The 20,590-nt window shown below is 36.7% G+C and overlaps 1 protein-coding gene across 1 annotated transcript; it reads left to right on the forward strand.

Moving 5' to 3' along the window:
• Positions 1 to 9,158: 9,158 nt before the first annotated feature.
• LOC18424114 (DNA-directed RNA polymerases I, II, and III subunit RPABC5) lies at positions 9,159 to 19,548 on the forward strand. Its single transcript, XM_006828708.4, has 4 exons — positions 9,159 to 9,262; positions 9,829 to 9,887; positions 19,176 to 19,270; positions 19,373 to 19,548. The coding sequence occupies exons 1-4, from the start codon at positions 9,227 to 9,229 to the stop codon at positions 19,396 to 19,398; spliced, it is 216 nt and encodes a 71-aa protein (XP_006828771.1). The 5' UTR covers positions 9,159 to 9,226; the 3' UTR covers positions 19,399 to 19,548.
• The last annotated feature ends 1,042 nt before the right edge of the window (positions 19,549 to 20,590 follow it).

Genomic DNA, 20,590 nt, shown 5'->3' on the forward strand with positions numbered 1-20,590 from the left:
GGCTAGGCCCAGTCCTTGGGCTGTGGTGGCTCAACCCCGGTCTGGTCTTGGGGCACATTTGGTGTCCAGGGCACTAGTTTTTTAGGGCTGGACCGATGGAGCTAGGTCGGGCCAAGCCGTTGGGCCCATTGCCATCCCTAGTTCTTTTCCCAAATAGCATCCCATGGCCCGCCAATGTACAAGTATGGGGAATCAGTTTCATACCTGGCCCACCTATGTATATGTATGGGAAATCCGTCCATACCAGTTATGGTATGAAATTGCTTTTCCATGTGCAGACCTTACAAATAAAACATATTTTCTACATTTAAAATAAAAAACTCTCTCTTCTGAGAGAGTTCTCTGTTGAACTGAATGTACAATTATTTGGCTGAAAGATTTATTTCATAAAGAAAATTTTCCAACTTGGTAAAAGTTATGTGTTTAGCGTGCACCAACTTTTATTTCTTTTTGAAAGATATATTTCAACAAAGTTTTTATTTTTTTGTTAAAACATAAAAGTTTAAGTTCTTAAAGGGAAGTAGGAACTTAATCTTTCGAACATGAAAGTGAATGATGATAAAACTACTTGAAATTCCAAGATGCCAAAATGGTTCCACTCTTGATGTTACGAATTAGATAATAGACAAATATTTTGCATAAATAGAATGTCTTTGGTCATCTCTGGTGACTCTTTCGAAGGGCTAACATTAAAATGAAAATTTCAACAGCTAGATCTCTCATACCATAAAATAGAATCTCTATGGTCATTTGTGGTTATTAGATGGAAATATTTTTTATTTTCTCAAAAATAAACATCTATCCCTCCGTATGTTATAATTTATACGCATGACCCATTTTTCTAAAATGTCATAAGTTCATATTTTCAAATTTGATCCGAGACCATTAACAAATGGGTTTCGAAATTAAAATTCCAAACTATTCTTTTGTGAACTAAACGGTTCGTATTTTGAAATTACGAACCAGCTTATTTGAGTTTTGACAGAAGGAAGCGAGTTGAAGTAGATGAGGAGTGGGGTTTGGATTTTGAATTCCAAACCCCAGACTCAAAAACCGGTTCGAAATTTTAAAATCTGAATGGGCTGGTGCACAAAAAATTGTTTAAAGTTTCAATTTCTAAAGTTTCAGTTCAAATTTTGAAAACTTTGAATCAATGTTATTTTGAGAAGAAAAATCAAAAAAAGAAGGACGGGGTCGTAAGTTAAGAAAATAGATTTTCAATTCTAAAATAAAATAAAATATTAATATAGAATTTTCATTGTTATATGGAATGGTTTAAAAAGCGGATCGGTGACCCAGATTGGGCACCTCAAAAATCGATCCGGATCGGTGATCCGAATCGAGAATCAGCTGAATCGGTCAGATTTATGCTTCAAAAAAATCCGAAAAAATTATTAAAATTCATCATAAATATTATTTTTTAGGAATTCAATAAGAAATGAGGGTACTTCATTAAGAATTTTCATTTCTTTGCATGAATATGCGAATATTGATATGTTTTTTCCCTGCAAGAACTATTATTTACCATTTAATTTACATCACACAAAAGGATAAACATAGAATTATCGTGGAATAAGTATATCAACATACATGGACTACAATAAAGCATACAATTAGTAACATACGATCTAAAAATAAAATGATAGATGACGTCGTTCTTCTTCTTGGTCACGCTGGTGCCATTGATTGAATTCGTTTGACAATTCATTGATTCGATCTAAAAACGAATCATCGATATTAGCAAGCGTCTGACTATACCTAAATCCCTGAGTGTTAGTGTTCTGTTGTGTTGCCAATCCAAAATCCCCGAAGCTTGTCCATCATTCATGCTCACCTACATTGTCGTGTTCATCCCTACCCTGTTGCTGTTGGGACTCGATATGTAAATAACATGGCTAGGATAGGGTGGCCTCAGAATCATCATCTCTCTCATTTTTCCTTAAACCCCCTTCCCACTCTCCCTCATTAGGTGCAATATCACCGACTTCTCCGACGAATTGTAGATACGTTGGCTGGCTGCTTCCTCTTTCATGCTGCTCATCACCTTTTTCAAGATCTTCCTCACCAATAGCCTCAAGGAACGCTCTTTTGTACAACACTGGACTCTTCTATTACGCATTGGTCTGTTGTGTCTGTGACAAATATTGTGTCTAAGTCTATCGGCCCATAGTCTTCAAGTTTCTTTCTTATTTGTCGCTCTCGGAGGTTTAAGTTGTAATGAACGTAGACTAGTTTATGAAGCTTCTCCGAAGCGAGTCGATTCCTCCTAGTAGTGTGCAACCATTGGAACGTACTCTAGTTGCGCTCACAGCCAGCAGCAGAACATGTCTGTGAGAGCACTTTGATTGCTATCATCTTTAGGTGATGTGCATCAGTACCATATATCTCCCACCATTCAGCTGGATTAAAATGCAAAAAGCATTGTAAGGCCAAGAATAATTCATAAGATTAAATATATGAATGAACAAAATATTAGCTATGGGATAACATGGATCCATCTTAATTCGAGAATTCCTAACAGGTCTAGTTCCGAAGGATCCTATAGCATCCCTATACATAGCAAGCTAAAACAAATATATTTCGTTTTAGTGCATTATTCATCACAAATATAACAACTCAATGAAGTTCTTTCCCAAACATTAAATAATACCTCTTGTATTGCTGCTACTTGGTTTCGATGGCTTCTCCCCAATCTTGTAGGGATGATCAAGTGTCAAATAGAAAAAATTTGGGTTGAAGTAGTAACCTAAAAAATATATAGATAGAAAAATGTCATTTACAATTTCATAAAAAAATGACTTAAAATGAAACATTCTAATGATATAAATATATATTTACCAACATAATGAATTGGACGTCCAAATTTGGTGTTCTACCTCCTTTCTATAATTTCGATCACTTTGCTAGCAAAACTACACTTCTCCCCAATAGCTTACCTTCATAAAGGATGCCCATGGTAGCTTTCTTGTCGGCATCCACCATTCTTAACATTGTGACTAAATGGGCTCTACGACACTGAAACATCGAGACCAGAAACTCCTATTTGAGACTATGCCGTCCACTTTTATATCGGTACTGGACTTCGAGAGGCGGTCATTTAACCACTCTTCACAGGTAAACAATCTCTTTAATGCACCTTCAGATTCTCAAATGAAGTCCACAACTAAGTAATCGGTAGCAAAACGGGTTATGGCAGGCCTGATTATCTCTTTTTTCTTAAAGTGTTCTCTAAACAGAAATAAAATTTTAGAGTGGTTGTCTATAAATCTCGACACCAACCTTGCTTCTTCTAGAGTCTCTTTCACAATTTTGATCTCACCGATCTCCTCTAACATAAGATCGGTGTTGTGTGCAGCCACGGGATCCATACTAGATGCTTCCTCTTATCCATCAACTTGCTGCCCGCATAAACACATGCACGCGCATTATTCGTAATAAACTGGACTACATGCTTATCTCCCACCTCCTCCACTATCTGATCATATAGTCGTACATAGAAGTTTGTATCCTTCTTCATCCCTGATACGTCTTTGCTAAACAAAAAAGCTGTAGCTTTTGGGGAATAGGCCAAGAAGTTTAAAAACTCATTTTTGCTAACTTTATTCAACCAACCATCACTCATGAGAGTAATGCCTATCCTTGGCCAACTCTGTTTATATTCTTCAATCCACTTTGTATCTTTCTCCACCTCTTCATCTAATGTTGGCTCACTGAGCTCATATGCCGTCGGGGGTTTTACCCCGGACTCGGCTCTCTGGATTGCACTGACCATAAGTGGAAAATATAAGCTATTGGCTACATCAAAGGGAATCCCTTTATAGTAGAACCATTTACCAACATATCTCCCTAATATGTTTCTTGTACCTTTGACCATGCCTTTTAGGGTTATCTGTTGTGACTTAGGCTTTGAGAGAAATGGGTCTATACGACCACGACCTGCAATACTGGCACTCCTAGATAAGCTAGGAACTATTTTTTCAACGTTTGATTCTTGTTGACGCATACTGCCACCAAACCCTCAATACATATTTGAGCTAGGCCCGCCATACAGGCTCGACCTGGACCCGCCATGCATGTCTAACCTGGGCCCGCCATGCATGTTTAAGCTGACCCGCCATACATATTTGAGCTAGACCCACCATGCATGTCAGAGCTACACCCACCATGCATGCCTGTGTCATAGCCACCGGGCATTCTATACCCACGTTCCCTATGATATTGTTCATGTAAACCCATTCTTGTGGCCATGTCCAGGTCATTATTATATTGTTCTTCTAGGTCATTATTATATTGCTCTTCTGGATCATTCCTACTTGATGGCGTATATGAACTAGTTATCTCCTCATTCCTCCGATGTTTGGCAATTTTTTACTTTTGTTATCCTTAAGAAATGCCGCCATCTGTTTTTTTACATTACTAAGGATACTACTGCATGCAGAAACATCTCCCTTAACCCCTGCCAAGTGTTGCTTGAACCTATGTACGTCACTACGTATCACTCTTTGACAGTAATTACAAATAATTTTGTCTTTTTTATTGGGATCAAGTCTGAGCCCATGTTGCCATGTAGTGTCTTCTGCAGATCTTGACAAGATTCAACTGTTTTAATATGTAAAAAGTTAAAAATTAACTTGACAGTTCAACAAGAAAAATAATCACCATGTGTAGTGATAATATGTTGTGGGTAGTTCATGTAGTTATATTTGTTGTTATTTGTTATTGTAAAATACTTCTATTGACAATAATATTTTCGTATATATCAACTACAAACATACTGGATAATATAATATAAAATGCAAGCTCCAAACATGGCTACAACTCAATTATCAAGAACATACATTTTTTGTATTAAAAATTTAATAATAAAATTGAAAAATGCAAGATAATATAATTGTCATACATGCCACGATTTTTTTACAATGATATTCATTTTAATTTCTTACGATAATACCATTTAGCAACATGTATTTTTTGCGTTCAAAATTTTAAAAATTGAAAATACATTTTTAATGCAAAACTACATTAAAAATATAATACAGTTTTGCATTAGAAATATAATAACATGTATGTTTTTGCATAAATATTCTATCAACATACAATTTTTTCAACAAAAACTTTAGCAATAAAAATTAAAAATATGGTTTAATACCTCATGATAATCAAAACCTGGTCACTATTTTCACATCTTTTTGGAAAATCACGATTTTTCAAAAAAAATCGATCATGTACTAAAAAAAAAAACAAATAAAAACAATTCTTCACAGAGCCACATAACATCAGTCATTCCAACTCAAAAATGCATTAACAACAAATTAAAAAAATACAGTTTTGCATTAAAAATATAATAACATGCATTTTTTTGTATAAATAATATATCAAAATACAACTTTTTCAACAAAAGCTTTAACAATAAAAATTAAAACTATGGTTTAATACCTCATGATAATCAAAACCTTGTCACTATTTTCACATCTTTTCAAAAAATCACGATTTTTCAAAAAAAATCGATCATGTATTAAAAAAAAAAACCAAAAAAAGAAAAAAACAATTCTTCACAGAGCCACCTACTATCAGTCATTCGAACTCAAAAATGCATTAACAACAAATTAAAAAAATACAGTTTTGCATTAAAAATATAATAACATGCCTTTTTTTGCATAAATAATCTATCAACATACAATTTTTTCAACAAAGACTTTAACAATAAAAATTAAAAATATGGTTTAATACCTCATGATAATTAAAACCTAGTTACGATTTTCACATCTTTTAGGAAAATCATCATTTTTCAAAAAATGTGATCATGGATAAAAAAAAAAAAAAAGTACAGCAAACTCAAACAATAAAAATTAAAAATATGGTTTAATACCTCATGATAATCAAAACCTTGTCTTTTCAGAAAATCACAAATTTTCAAAAAATTTGATCATGGATTACAAAAAGAAAAAAAAAAAAAATCTGTTCTTCACAGAGCCACCTTACATCAGCCATTTCAACTCAAAAATCCACCTCCAAACGAATAAATTACATCCAATTGAGTACATGTTTTGATGAACAACACTATAAAGAATCTAAACCCTAAATTATGAACACATTATCATCAATAAATCAAATCAAATCCATTAAATTGAGTAAAAAAAAAAAAAACGCAGTTCTTCACAGACAACCGTCATTGAATCTAAAAAATGAAGCTCAAATTGAATAAATCAGATCAAATTGAATATATCTGATTATAAACAAGACTACAACGATTAAAAACCCTAGAAATTTAACACATTATTTGTAATATATCGTGAACAATAGATCAAAAGGCGGAAAAAAAAAAAAATAGAAATTTTTTTTTTCACAGACATCACTGTGTTCTTTTAAAAACTCAGGCTGTAATTGAGTAAATTAAATAAAATTGAATATGGTAAATTATAAAAGACACGATAAAGATTTAAAACCCTACAAATTTAACTGATTATTTTCAAAATATGGACTGAAATTGATCAAATGGCGGGAAAAAAAAAAAACGCAGAGTTCTTACCTGGTTTCGTGAACCCGTGACTTCAATCTCCAAATTAATCTGTTTTTCTCAAAGATAATCACAAATTCGTAACAGAAATTTCTAATGAACACATTTACGATCAATATGCCTCAAACTTTTCATAATTTCATGCCCTATTTGGCATGAAACAAAATGAAAAGCGGAAACCCTAAAACCCGCACCTTTCATGATCCAAAAACATGAAATTTTTCCATCATTTAATGCATGAAAAGGCTGAAAAAAGCTGTATAAAGCCTGAATATTCGATCACATGGCAAAAAAAAAAAAAAATGATAAAAAAAGACAAAATTTGAAGAAACCCGTAAAGAACACTGTGCAGCCCGTGTTTTTCACGGTCGGTACAGTGAATCGCTGATTCACTGTACAGAATCGCTCGGTTCTCTCTGGAATCGGGCGATTCCGTCTAAAATGCCAGAACCGACATGGCCTGTGCCGATTCCTGAGTCGAACTGGGCGAGTCCGGCTCGACTCAGCGTTTTTCTAAACACTGGTTATCACTAATGCTATTTGCTTTGACTTCTTAAGGCCAAATCCCCCCTTGGGCCATATAATAGTTTATCCCTTCTTGAGCTAATTTTTGTTCCCCCTTGGACATATAATAAATTAAAGTATTATTTTCAAAATTTGTATGTATTTTATTAATTTTTACATTGATAGCCAAATCTTTTATTTTATTTATTAATTTTTACATTATAAATCATGTAATGTACTATTTTTCTTACAGTTGTCAATAATACATTTTAAATTAGATAATATTATAAAATATTTTTAATTTGTTATTATTTATCTAATAAAATAATTATAAAATGTAAACTAATAATTATAATTTCAGTATATAATATTATAATTAGTTAGGTTGTAATAATTTTGGATTATAGTTAGTTAGGCTGTAATAATTTGGGTTTTTTTAGCAGATTAGGGTTTTTCGCCAAAACGAGATTTTAATGGCCATTCTTTCATTGATTTAATCTACCCTTTATTATAGTCCATGTATAATTACATATTTTATCCATGATAATTCAATGATTTTTCTTTTATGTGATGCAAATTTAATACTGAAGTTTATACAGGGAAAGAACATCTCAATATTCACAAATTGATGAAAAAAATGAAAGTTAATAATGTAGTACCCTCATTTTTTATTGGATTCCTAAAAAACAACATTTATATTGAATTTTAATAATTTTTTCAGATTTTTTTGAAGCTTTAATCCGACCGATTCATTCAATTCTCGATCCGGTTCGTCGATTTGCCGATCCGGATCGGTTTTTTAGGTGCCCAATCCGGGTCACCGATTCACTTTTTAAACCATTGGTGATAACCATCATGCCTCTTTAGCATATGTGTTTAAAATTGCCTATTAATAGCTTATATTTACATTCTGTTTTCATTTAATGATGTTTGGGAATTATGCCAAATCGAAAGATGAGTCTTCAAATATGCTATATAAATAACTATGTAATTGGAAGATAAACACAAGTGTGAAAACACTCAGGCATCCGTGCACATGCACGTGTGGCACATATGGGAGTGGTGTGTGTCGCACGTGTGACGCGTATACATATGTGAAGGTGTTTTTTGGGCTAGAACCGGTGCACACGTGCACTCGTGCATGCACATATGGCATGTGTGGGAGGTGTGTTTGAGGCTAGAACCGATGCACACGTGCACAAGTGCATGTACGTATGGGACGTGTGGGAGTGTGTGTGGCGTTTTTGAGGCTAGAACCGGTGCACACGTGCATGCACGTGTGGGAGTGTGTGTGGCACGTGTGGGAGTGTGTACCTAGAACCGGTGCACACATGCACATGTGCACACGTGCATGCACATGTGGGAGTGGTGTGCGTACACACCTGTGAAGGTGTTTTGAGGCTAGAATCGGTGCACATGTGCACGAGTGCATGCACGTGGCACATGTGGGAGGTGTTTTTGAGGCTAGAACCAGTGCACACGTGCATGAACATATGGCATGTGTGGGAGTGTGCGTAGCGTTTTTTAGGCTAGAACTGGTGCACACGTGCACGCGTGCATGCACGTGTGGGAGTGTGTGTGGCATGTGTGGGAGTGTGTACCTCTCGTGTCACACGTACACAGGTGTGGGAGTGTGTGGCATTTTTGAGGCTAGAACCGGTGCACACGTGGCACGTGTGGGAGTGGGTGTGATACGTGTGGGAGTATGTACCGTTTGTATCACACGTACACACATGTGGGAGTGCACGTGACGTGTACACACGCGTGAAAGTGTTTTTGAGGCTAGAATCGGGAGGGAACCGCTAGAACCGAAAAGAAATCGGATAAAATCGGACAGTTCCCGGTTTTGTGTTGAAACTGGTATGGGTGTTGCCGATTCTCAAGTCAAACCAAACGCGTCCGGTTCGACTTGCCGATTTTTAAATAATTGACGTGAACTATGCAATTGTTTCGGACCTTTTAAAGAAATCGCCCCTTAAAACTTTTTCCATAAAACGCTAATTGTTTGAAACAAATCGCCGATTAAACGTGCGATTCGGTAATTATGCTGCCGAGTTAAACGCGAGTTAGAATAGAAAGGGGTAGTTTCGTCATTTTTCATCTGATATAATCCATCCGCCTCTCCGGAAGCAGGCCTGTGGCAATTTGTATTTTATACAAATCAGTGGCACGAGGTAGAGAGGAGCTGCAGTTAGGGCATCAAAAATGATCATCCCTGTGCGCTGCTTCACCTGCGGCAAGGTTTCTCTTTCTCTCTATCTCTCTCCATTGTTTTTTTCAAATTCTCTCTCTCTACATTGTTTTTTTCGAATTCGTGGTATTAGTTGCTTCCTCTGCCAGAATCTCTCTCTTTCTCTCTCTAGTTTCATTGGATTCTTTTCCCATGTGTTATTTATTTGTATTTATTTGCAGATGTCTAATGTATCATAACAAGGATCTCTATTGGTTCTAACTTTTAAGTCGCCCTTTCCTTTATCAAAACCCGTTTTGGGACAAGCTTTAAGTTTGCTTGCTATAGGTTTACCTTAGGGTTTGGGGAGAAGCTTTTGGGGAGAAGCTTTTGGGGAGAAGCTTTTCTTTTGCTTGCTATTGGTTTACCTTTTGTTTTTTCCTGCAATAGTAATTACAATAACTTCTGGACCAATGTGAACTTTACTTTTACTGTATGGTTTTAGGATTGGTTCCATGTAATCACTAGAAGGTCACCATTCCTTGTTTTCATCAACTAATCAGTTTTGTTTTGTTTTATTTTATTTTATTTATTTATTATTGTAGTTTGATGGTTTTGATCTGGTTGGCTTTTGCAGGTGATTGGTAATAAATGGGATACATATCTGGACCTTCTACAGGCTGATTATACTGAAGGGTGTGACCACTTTGTTTCACTTGCTTTATTTCTCATAGAAGCTTTGCCATAATGCATACTTTATTTTTCATAGAAGCTTTGCCATAATGCATGCTTGAAATACCAACAAAATAAGTAGAACTTGTATAGAAATGATATATCTTCAGCTATCCATCATATTTTGTTCGAAGATGAAAATTCTTCAGATGTCAACTTCCGAACTGTGTATATACACGTGCATCCACGCCTGTTGTTATAATTTTTCTTTGTCCTTTTTTTTTTTTATCTAGTAGACTGTTAATCTTTTTTTATTTTTTAATTGATACAGGAGCAATTTGTAAATTTGGGTGCTTGACATCCATGTGAATTATCTGGTCTCACTACTTTTTAGTTTTGAATTTTGAGATCAATCAATGGGGGAACTGAGAAAGCAAGCAGTCCAATGGCCAAAAATAAAATCAATTTGAGTAATAAAATATGGCCTTCAACTGTGGTCAGAGGCCATGTTTAGAGGAGACATTCCTCAAATCTTTTTGTAGAGAGAGTGATTTTACGAATCTAGCCTAGGTTTGGGAGAGTTAGAGTTCACTTCCTTCTTTTGGTGTGGAGATTCCCTAAAACTCTAGTTTGTGGATTGGAGTTTCCCCCCATGTAAGCTCGGGCCCTTCTTTCATTCTTGTGGGGCACTTCCCCATCCAAGATTAGCGCAACCAAATTCCTCACCTCTCTCTAACTCATTGAGTCGACCCTTCTGAGCCATTATTAACATAGCCCCCCTCCTTCCCAAACCCATCATCCACCCCTCTAAGCCTTTTAAACCTAATTTTGGCCCTAATCGTACATCACATATTACACTTGTGAAGGAGCCAAGCCCAGTTGGTCGTACATTAGTTTTTCTTACTGGACCTGCCAAATTTCTGCAAGTTTTAATTTCATCAGAACTTATAAACCTACCTCAGACTCTTTCTTTCTAAGACCACCCCAACATGTAACTCATGTTGGGAGCCAACCCCCCTTTTGTCCTACACCAGTTTTGTTATTGGAGCAAGTGGCTCCTTGGGAGCTTGCTTAGATTTCCATCAAGCCAGCCCAAATCGGTCGACCTTATAGCTCTCATCTCCAAAAGGATGAGATTTTCAAGCAATTAATGGATGAGGTATATACGAGGCATTGTGCCATTACTGCATTGCCTGAGAAAGTGACAATAAATTGCTTAGCTGCCACCTATCCTGATAGAAACAGAAGAAAGGTTGAGAATAGGTTAGAAAAAGAAAGCCTTGATAGTTCTTCTCCTCTTTAAGAGAAAAGTAGTTATGTCCTTTCCTCTAGAATTGACTCAACTCGCAGGGAAAACAAGCCAAACCTCCAAGTGGTGGACATCTTCAAGAGGTAGCAATGAAGATGTTCTAAAACTAGACCAAAAAACGAGACCAACTGGTGAACTTTAATGGTCAACCTCAAGAGCTCCAAACAATGCTTTTTGACTTCTCAGATTTGTTGCCTAATGAACCTACTAATTAATTGCTACATGTTGATAAGGATTGAAATTTTATAGAGTGTTTTCCTAAAATATTGGTGAACATGATCGAGGATTATTGTTTAGCAGACCCCGACAATCCTGTCTATGATGAATACCATGACCAGGATGAAGGCCGCTTGATAATAGACTTGGAATGGTGTGAATTCCTAGTTGATCGGCAGGAAGTCACACCACCATGGCCAGCTTAGCAAAATTCTTAGAGCAAAGATTTTATTCTCTTTTATCATGTGTAAAACCCTTTTTTTAAAGGTTTTCGAAGAACTTACAACCCTCACTCTCAGTGTTCAAAAAGTCGGCCGCTTGACTGTCTAGGCGGCTATTTAAAAATATGGGACTAATTAGGCGCCAGAACTAGGTGGCCGCCTAGGCGGTCGGGCAGCTGATTAGGCAGTCAATAAGGCAAAACTAGGTGCCCTCCTAGGCAGCGCAAAGCGCTTTGGTGGAAATTTTTTTTCGGGTGGGGGCGAAAAAGGACATTTTACCCCCTTAAAAGGGGGGATAAGGGTTTGGGGTGGTCATTCTTGCCCTCCAAAACAAATTTATTGAACTTTCGAGATTTGAAGATTTTTTGAGAGATCGAAATTTTTTTCAAAATCCTCGATATTAACGGATATTCAACCCCAATCTTTTTGAGGCTTATAGGGGTTGTAAAAGAGGAGATTTGGGATCCCAAACATTTCGGTTTGGCCCGAAATCGAGTCCACTTCAAGAAGGTTGGTATATTTCAATAGTTTTTATTAGGCTTTGTATTTCTTTTCCCTTAATGTCTAATGATGTTATTTGCTATTTGTATTTTTTCTTTGAGTTATGATTATTTTATTTACAATCTAAAGTTGTAAATGTTTTGGTTTGATCTATGCTTCCGGCAACTTAACAATATATTGCATACAAAACTTATTAAATAATAAAACAAACAATTTTATATATCATAAAATGGGGGGAGATGTCGGGGATCCAAATTTTCTTTTTTAAAAAATCACCGGTTTTTTGGCTTTGGGTACCTGCCTAGGCGGCCGCCTTATCGCCTAGGCGGCCCAGTCCCCCTCACTGCCTAGGCGGCTGCCTCCGCCTTATTGAACATTGCTCGTTCTTGATGAGATAGTCCACTCCAGTAACATGAAAGCAATCATGTTACTGAGGTGCGGAGATCTAAGACAGACCTGAACCTAGTTGTTGGACTGCAAACACCGATTGCCGCAGATCTATGTTTTGATTTTCGGACAACCCTTTGATGAAGACTAAAGGTTATCTATAACACTTTAATCAATCTCACAGCACATGCTAACAATGCCTAGAGTAATTAATTCAAGTTCCTTGTCAAGTGGAAAGGCAAACCAATGCTAGTATGGATGAGAAGCTCATTACCTATAAACTCCATGTCAAATTCTTTTGAGGGGAGGAATATGATGCATTCATCTTTTGAAGAGCATAATTTTTTACTTGGATGTCTTTTATGGGTGATGGAAAGATCATATATGAAATCTCTTCTAGATCTATGAACTTTTTCTCTATTTCCTAAGTATGCTATGTAAGTTTCAAATCATGTCGTGAGCCTGCAGAGAAATTTAGTTATGATTTTCAGTATTAATTAGATTTAGGTTTAATTTAATTCGGAAAGTTGGGAGTCCTTTTAAATTTTAGTGAATATTTATTTTTCCCCAAATTTGCAAATAGAAGATGTTTCCCATTAAAGTGTTCTAGAAACCTTTTTTTCCATTTTTTGTAAATGCCCAATTTCACTAGCATGAAGGACCTAGTCGCCTAATTTTGGAAGGAGCTGGAATTTAGGAAAGTGAAGAATTGCTTGAGTGCTAAAGTAATTGAAATAAAGGGGTATCCAACATTTAAGTATATCATTTAGGCCTGTGACAAAAAATAAAATCATTTAATGAAATTTACGTTTCTATTTTGGTGAGAGGCCGCATTTGGAGGATGAGATTCCTCAAATTTTTTTGTAGAGAGTTCATTTGAGCCCAGGTTTGGGAATGTCTTTCCCAAAGGTTAGAGTCCCTCTTCTACTTTGGGGGAGAGATTCCCCAAAACTCTACCTTGTGGATTGGAATTTGTCCCCATGTTACCCTTGCCCCTTTTACGTTGCCCTATGTGGGAACTCCAGACCCAAGATTCCCTCAACCAAATTCGTCACTTTTTCTGCCCCTTCAACCCTTCCCAATCCTTAATAGCATAGTCTGCCTCCTTCCCATATGATATATGTTTGTATAAAAACAATATGTTACCATATTTTCAAATGTAGTAAATTCTAAAATTGACACAAATATATTTATATAAACTACATATCTATGTAACTCGCACAACAGGGCGCCCAAGGTTCTGGGCGTCAGGCCGGCTGCCTAGGGGCTGCCTAGGGTTTTTGAAACCTTGTCAGAGATATTTTTTAGGCACTTGAAGCAATATTTTTTAGGCACCCAAACTTTTAACTCATTTAGAGGGAGAGTCAAAGAGAAGTTGGGGCAGCCCCAAAAGTTAGATAGAGAAAGAGGTGAGAGAGAGTGAAAAATGATGGATTCAGGTTTAAGTAGCAAAAGATGGATGGGCTTTGAAGATTGGGGAAACTGATACGCATGTCGTTTTCTATTACATGTTTGAGTGTTTAATACGTGAGCCCAAAAAGCCGGTACTTTCTGGCATGTCCGTACAGTGCCTTTACCTCTAAGTTTTAAGTTATTTATTAAAGTTTCCATATTCATAGCATCGAAATCATGTGGCTTAGGTGGTAGATTGCCCTTAATTTTGAAGAGCGCAAGGTGAAGGTTCAAACCCCATGTATAGCACTTTTAGCCGTATATATTACTTTATTTTTTTCTATATCAAATAACATTTATATGAATATATATTTGTAAGTCCCCAGTGCTACAAACTCTACTTGATGGACTTTACTGCTTTCAAACAAGAGATCCTTGGTTTGAGTTTGAGTGGGACTTAAACAAGGATCTCTTTTTACAAACAAGAGATCCTTGGTTTGAGTTTGCAGCTGGGGTGTTGACTGAGTGTCTGCCCATGTAAACATGTGTCTAAGTGTCACCATGCGATGCATAGAGAAAAATGAAGTGTCTATGTAACACCGAGCTCAATTTCTATATTGATTTACTTAGAATGCTTCTCTAACTGATTGTGAATCGTATTCCTTGATGGATATACAAATGATCATCTTATAATATATAACTAAAGCTATTTCTTAATTTTGGGAGGCCCTTGAAATTTACTGTTCGACCTTATTATTGCCTACCAAAGTTGATTGGCCATGTAATTGGTGTCTAGTCAAGCCTCAAGATTAACATTGGCCCAAGAACAATAATATGAGGTTTATATTCAAAGCAAAACACCCTCGCAGATTTTATAGGTTTTATTATTGCCCTATAGTTTATTTATCTTGAATCTTGTCAAAGCTACACTTGAGTTGTTAAGTTTCACTGCCCTTCTTTTCCCACTTGGATCTTGTCACACCTTGATAATTAAGCATTTGTTAATGGAAAGGCTGGTCAAGATTTTGTTTTCTACTTTGATAACTTTGCCTGGTTATGATAGCCTTCATGTTTGCATCTTAGGAGAATCATACGTTTTCAAAATAACAAGCTTAGCATCATTCTTCTCATAACTTTGTGATACACACACAGGAATCGGCTTGGGTAAAGACGGTAGAGGCTGGGTTTTCATACCCTAACATCTCAAGTTCCATTCCTATGTAACCTTGTCAAAAAAAAAAAAACATTGTGTGACACACACACCATCTAGGCTTACTCGTACAGAAAGTTCATAGTGATTTATCGTTGAAGATTACTTCTGGGAACCTACAATTAGTGTACATGCACGCCCCAAGAGTTGTCCCATGAACCTTGGACTTTCTTAAATTTCCAGTGCCCTAAGATCCTTTCATGGTAAAATACCTGAAACAAAGATATTCTTAACTGATGCTAGAGCATCATTTCTGTTGTGACGGTAGAAATAGAAATTTTAATTGGCTTTGCCACTTTGGTGATTCATTCCTAATATATGTTTGACGATTTATTTTCTAGTTTTGTTTTTTGATAATGACGATTTATTTTCTGGTTGAGTAGGCAACACGATAGAGTTACTTTGTCTTGAGTCTGGTCAAACTCCTAACCCTCTAGGAGCCTGTTATTTCTAGGGGACAAGCAAAACATGGCAGTTATCTAAGGGTTCTACCTTCAGAGGAGATGTCAGGCAGTCCATCTGATGGGGTGTTCAAATTTTATTTTGATGGATATACGAGATGACATTTGAGACCAGCTCATTTTGGGGGAGTAATTTGGGACATCAGCATCACCGAAGCAATTGTAACTTACTCTGTGGGTCCTTTTGGGGAGGATTCCATATGGCTAGATGCGTAGGTATTCTTGGCATGTGTTTGCATTTGGAAGACATGTTTTTGGTTTGTGTTGATGGTGATTCCATCAATGTCATCAGAGGGTCTTGGGGTGAGTTTGATGCCCTTCACTGTTATGAAACATTTTGGGGATATTAGGAAGTTAGTAATGCCATCATTAGCAGACAGTTCAGCATATAACCAGATATGCAAGTGGTGTGGCAGATGGTTTGTGGCTTCAACACATTGAGGGTTAGAGAAGAAGACATGGAAGTGTGAAATTAATCCTATCCTTGGAGTGGAGGCATAAGATTTGTGTAATCGTTGTCTTTGCAGTTAGTAATGTTATAATCAGCAGGGAGTTCATCATATAACTAGATATGCAAGTGGTGTAGCCAGATGGTTTGTGGCTTCAACTCATTGGGGGTTAGAGAAGATGACATCGAAGTGTGGAGTTAATTATATACCTGGAGTGGGGGCATAGGATTTGTGTAATCGTTGTCTTTGTGTTACCTATGTTCTTGTTGTTTTAATACACCTGAATCACGCACCAATCCGCGTTCCATGATTAAGAGACTATTATAGCGCTTCCTCTAGATTAAGAACAGTTGTTTTATCTCTCGTGCTAATCCTTTCCGTTATATTCCACAGATTCACGAGGTGATTGCTCCTTCAAGATTTGATGTCTTTCTACATAATACTGATAGAAAAAAATTTCTGAATATGGTTCTCTTGGGCTGAAACACAAATTCTTTTCTTTAATTAATGCTAATACCCTGGTGGCAAGGATAAAATCCAATTGTGAAGCTATCGGCTCTGAATTTCTGATTCTTGCCACTGTGTGAGACTTGGGAATCAGTAGCTTGAAGGTGCCATTTATTTCCCTGGCATCATTCATGACCCACTGGGAAGTCTGAGCATTGCTCTGAGTTCCCTTTTTTATTACTTCCTTTCGGTGGAGGGTCTTAAAGCTGCATCGCTTCCTTCATGCTTAGAATGGAAACATGAAATTAGTCTGCTCACTACTTCATGATTATGTTATCTCTTCATAATTTTAGATAGAAACACGAAATTAGTCTGCCCCCTGCTTCATGAATATTAATATGTAATGTTGTTATTCCCTGTTGATTGCTGGGTTGCATAAAGATTATCCGAGACAAGTAGAACTTGTGAATCAATCGACATTGGTGTGAAAGGCTTATTTTAGGAATGAAATCCATAGCTACCGGAATTTCCCAACTAGGTGGCCATCCCGGTGGTCCCACACTTGTGGAGTTAAATCTTGGGTGGATCCTGCTCCTATCTGGGGGGGAACACGATCCAAGTACCTCGGGGATCTATTGATATTTGATTTAAATCACATGCATGTTAGATTGATCCTTTATAAGGAAACAAGTCTAAAATGCATTACCATTGGAAGGAAAGCAGCTATGCTGCAAAATCATATTCTATATATTTTTCAAAGAGAAAAGTGATACTTTTACCGCAAGCTCCCAAACTCGAGATCCCTGAAGTCCAGGGTGTACGAACAACAATTCCAACCATAGGGTGCTTCTAGCCTATCACGATCACATGCTCCCTATCCCAGTCCTACTGATGCCAGTCCGGATCCCAACAAGTATGATGAGATCTCCCTTGCACGGCCTTTGACTTGTCATTCCTTCTTCTCTGTTATGTTTCAAGAAATAAAAGTTTTAAAGCACCTGTATATCTTTTTTCTTTTTAGCCAGGAAACACCAAGTGTTCTGGGCCTGCTGGCCCTTTCCCAATGTATAACTGATTATTCCCAATGGATTAGGAGTCAACTGACATTGGCTTGAAAGACTCCTTTTAGGGATAAAGTCCCATCTCATCATTTCTGGCTTAGTAAAATCAACCCCTTTGTGTTTGGCTGCTTATCAATTATAAGAAAGAAAAATCAACACTTTGTGCCACCGCCATCCATATTCTTGTTTCCCCTGCTCTTTGCTCTAAGGTTTTGGTTCTCTAGCACAATCCTGACTTAGTTCTGAACTATTTCAGGTGTCCGTCTTATTTGTGATATCCTGCTAAATTATCACACAATGAAAATCGGCCTGCTGACTTCAGATTTGGTACCTTCAATATTTCATTGTGCTTTTGTTCAGCTCGGAGATGTTCTTTAAATTTTAATATTATGTTATCTTTATCAAAAAAAATATTATGTTATCTTTATCCTAGAATAGTGAAAATATGCTAGGCGAGTCAATCCAGAATCCTCATACCAGTCACGAGATTCATATAATTAGAATGGAGGTTCCATGTTTCGAGGAAGGATAAGTCTTTTATGATCTCCTTTGTGTCAATGAAGGCTAATTGTCTATGCAATAACTTTTTAAGTTTTGCATTGTTATTTCAAGAGTGCATTGTAAAGAAATTGATCAAAAGCAGCCATTATGTGACTTAGGCCCTGTCTGGACTCTGGATGCGTGTACATGTGCCGTCTTATACATGCACACTGTTTGATGCCAAGATTATTGCTGCTATTAGATACAGTGTGTGCCAATTTTCATGCACAAAATGCTTTGTATTGGTGATGGTACCATTCTTATAAAAGTCATTTTGCCGTCATTCCTGATAGGTTGCTGCACCATAAGCCCACAATGTAGGCGGCTTATTGGTGCATCCAGTTGGGGCCTAATTCAGTACTTGACCATAATTGTCTGCTGGATCTTCAATGTTTGATCAAATTCATGATTTGAAATCTTTATTAAACGTCAAAAGTGCTTTTTTGAATCTGTTGTGCAATTTACTTGTATAACATTTTTCCATCCATCCTGGTGCTGGCCATTTTCTGCCCTTCTAGGGCAGCATATTTTGTATACTGTAATACCTCTTTTACTCTAATGCAAAGTTAACAGATTAAAAAAATAAAAAGAAAAGGAATCCTCAAACTAAAAGCTGTTGTTAATATTTATCCCTACTCAAGATACAATGGCTATGGCATCTTGGAGCTGTCTTCTGCTGCAACCGCACCAGTGTGTCCGTGTGTCCATAGTTTAATGGCATTTGACTTGACCAATTATAAGCTAGAATCTACACGTGACTTATATTTGAGCGAGCATGTAGCTCAGCCTTGTTGTTCATAACTTACACACCCATGCAGACAGATACATACTTGCATGTAATCCAGGGTAGATATTATGAGTTGTGGTTGTATTTGTTGGAAATCACGTATTTTAGTCGATGCTTTGGATAGAACATATTGTAACAGTGCATCTAAGATGTATTAGGGAGTTCTCATGAGATAGAACATATACTTACATTGCGACGGTCTTAATATTTTTCAGGAAACCTTTTCTTTGTGTTCTCTGACAGTTAATCTTTCATGGAGCTTGGCTGAAAATATGAAAATGAATAGAAATTCATAACGATGTTTTGGTGGTGGTGGTTCTTTGATCCACAGTGATGCTCTTGATGCACTGGGCCTGGTTCGCTACTGCTGCAGGCGCATGCTGATGACTCATGTCGACCTCATTGAAAAGCTCTTGAACTACAACAGTAAGTCTCATTCCAATCGCCCCAATTTCTTGTTTTCTTAAATCTCATATTAAGTACTTCCTTTCTCCTAACGCTTTTATATATTGTTTGTTCTTTTTGTAGCTCTCGAGAAAAATGAAACCAGCTAAATGGGTGCTGTGCTGGGAAGAAAATGGCCATATAGAAACTTGAAGCTTATACAAGGCCTCAGTGATTTGAGGAATGTACATATTAAAACTTGTTGATTATCATGCGCAAACCTCATCCTATGGTATTTTTCAGTGGTCTTTGGACTTGTATGACTAGTTTTGCCGCCAGCCCCCACACACAGGGGACTAAGTTTTGAGCTACAGAAACTGTGATGTGCCATGTGATTTGGTGATTGCAACAAACAACATGTCTTTTGTATTGTAAGGTAAACCAACTGAAGCTATTAGTAAAAAAGCATGCGCATCTGAGAACACACAAGAGACAGAGAGAGAGTAGAGTAGAGAGAGGCGTAATTGATACATAGTGATGGGTCGGTTACAGATGTTCTCTTGAACAAATTTGAAAGCAGAAAAGGCCTTACCACTATGCTTTCAATGGCTAGCGTAACCTGAAAATATGATAGAAGGTTTGAGTAGGAGCGGTAGGTTAATAGTGTACATCTGCAAAACTTTTATCACCCAAGGAAAAAAGTTAAAGGTCTCAACACTGTAGAAGCAAGGGATTGTTTGAAAATTCATTGAAAGAGGTTGTTATGATGCTGGGAAAACTTCCAATTGGTTGTCGCAATTTCAACATGTATGGGTATCTAAGGGGGGAAAAAGAGATAAAAGCACTAAAAATAGTGTATTTTATAATACATTATCTGGATTGTCCATTTCTAGGTTCTTCAAATGGATAAATGTATGTTAGATTTACTCTATTTTTAGAGTTAAATTTTGTAAGTGAAGGTGAAAATAGATATTTAGGGCCTCCTAAGATTTTCCAACGCCAAAAATTGTATGTTCTAAAAAGGTTTAGAATTGCCCTTCTTTGAATCTTTAAGGTTGACATCTTGTACAAACTGCACCTGAATAATAATGGAAAAGTATAGAAAGAGGCTAGTTATGTTGTACAAACTGCACCTGAATAATAATGGAAAAGTATAGAAAGAAGCTAGTTATGTTTTAAAAAAGGGGGTCGCAATCACTCTTTTACTTCGAATTTCAAATCGGGTGGCAGACTTGTGACTCGAAGGTAAAAAAAAAAAAAAGATAAAAAAGAGAAAAAATGTTGAACTTCGTGACATTAGCAAATTCAATTTGACATTTAATTGCTAATGGTAATAGTAACCTCCTTTTATGAAAGATAAAT

This window comes from Amborella trichopoda, chromosome 9 (genome assembly GCF_054954075.1).
Source record: "Amborella trichopoda isolate Santa Cruz 75 chromosome 9, AtrichopodaSantaCruz75HAP2 v2.0, whole genome shotgun sequence".
In the NCBI taxonomy this organism is placed as follows: domain Eukaryota; kingdom Viridiplantae; phylum Streptophyta; class Magnoliopsida; order Amborellales; family Amborellaceae; genus Amborella; species Amborella trichopoda.

Excerpts from the sequence above, each read along its gene's own strand:
- LOC18424114 (XM_006828708.4), top strand. The coding sequence starts at position 9,227 with ATGATCATCCCTGTGCGCTGCTTCACCTGCGGCAAG. Across the intron at positions 9,263-9,828 it reads GCTGCTTCACCTGCGGCAAG|GTGATTGGTAATAAATGGGA; the intron begins GTTTCTCTTTCT and ends TGGCTTTTGCAG. Across the intron at positions 9,888-19,175 it reads CAGGCTGATTATACTGAAGG|TGATGCTCTTGATGCACTGG; the intron begins GTGTGACCACTT and ends TTTGATCCACAG.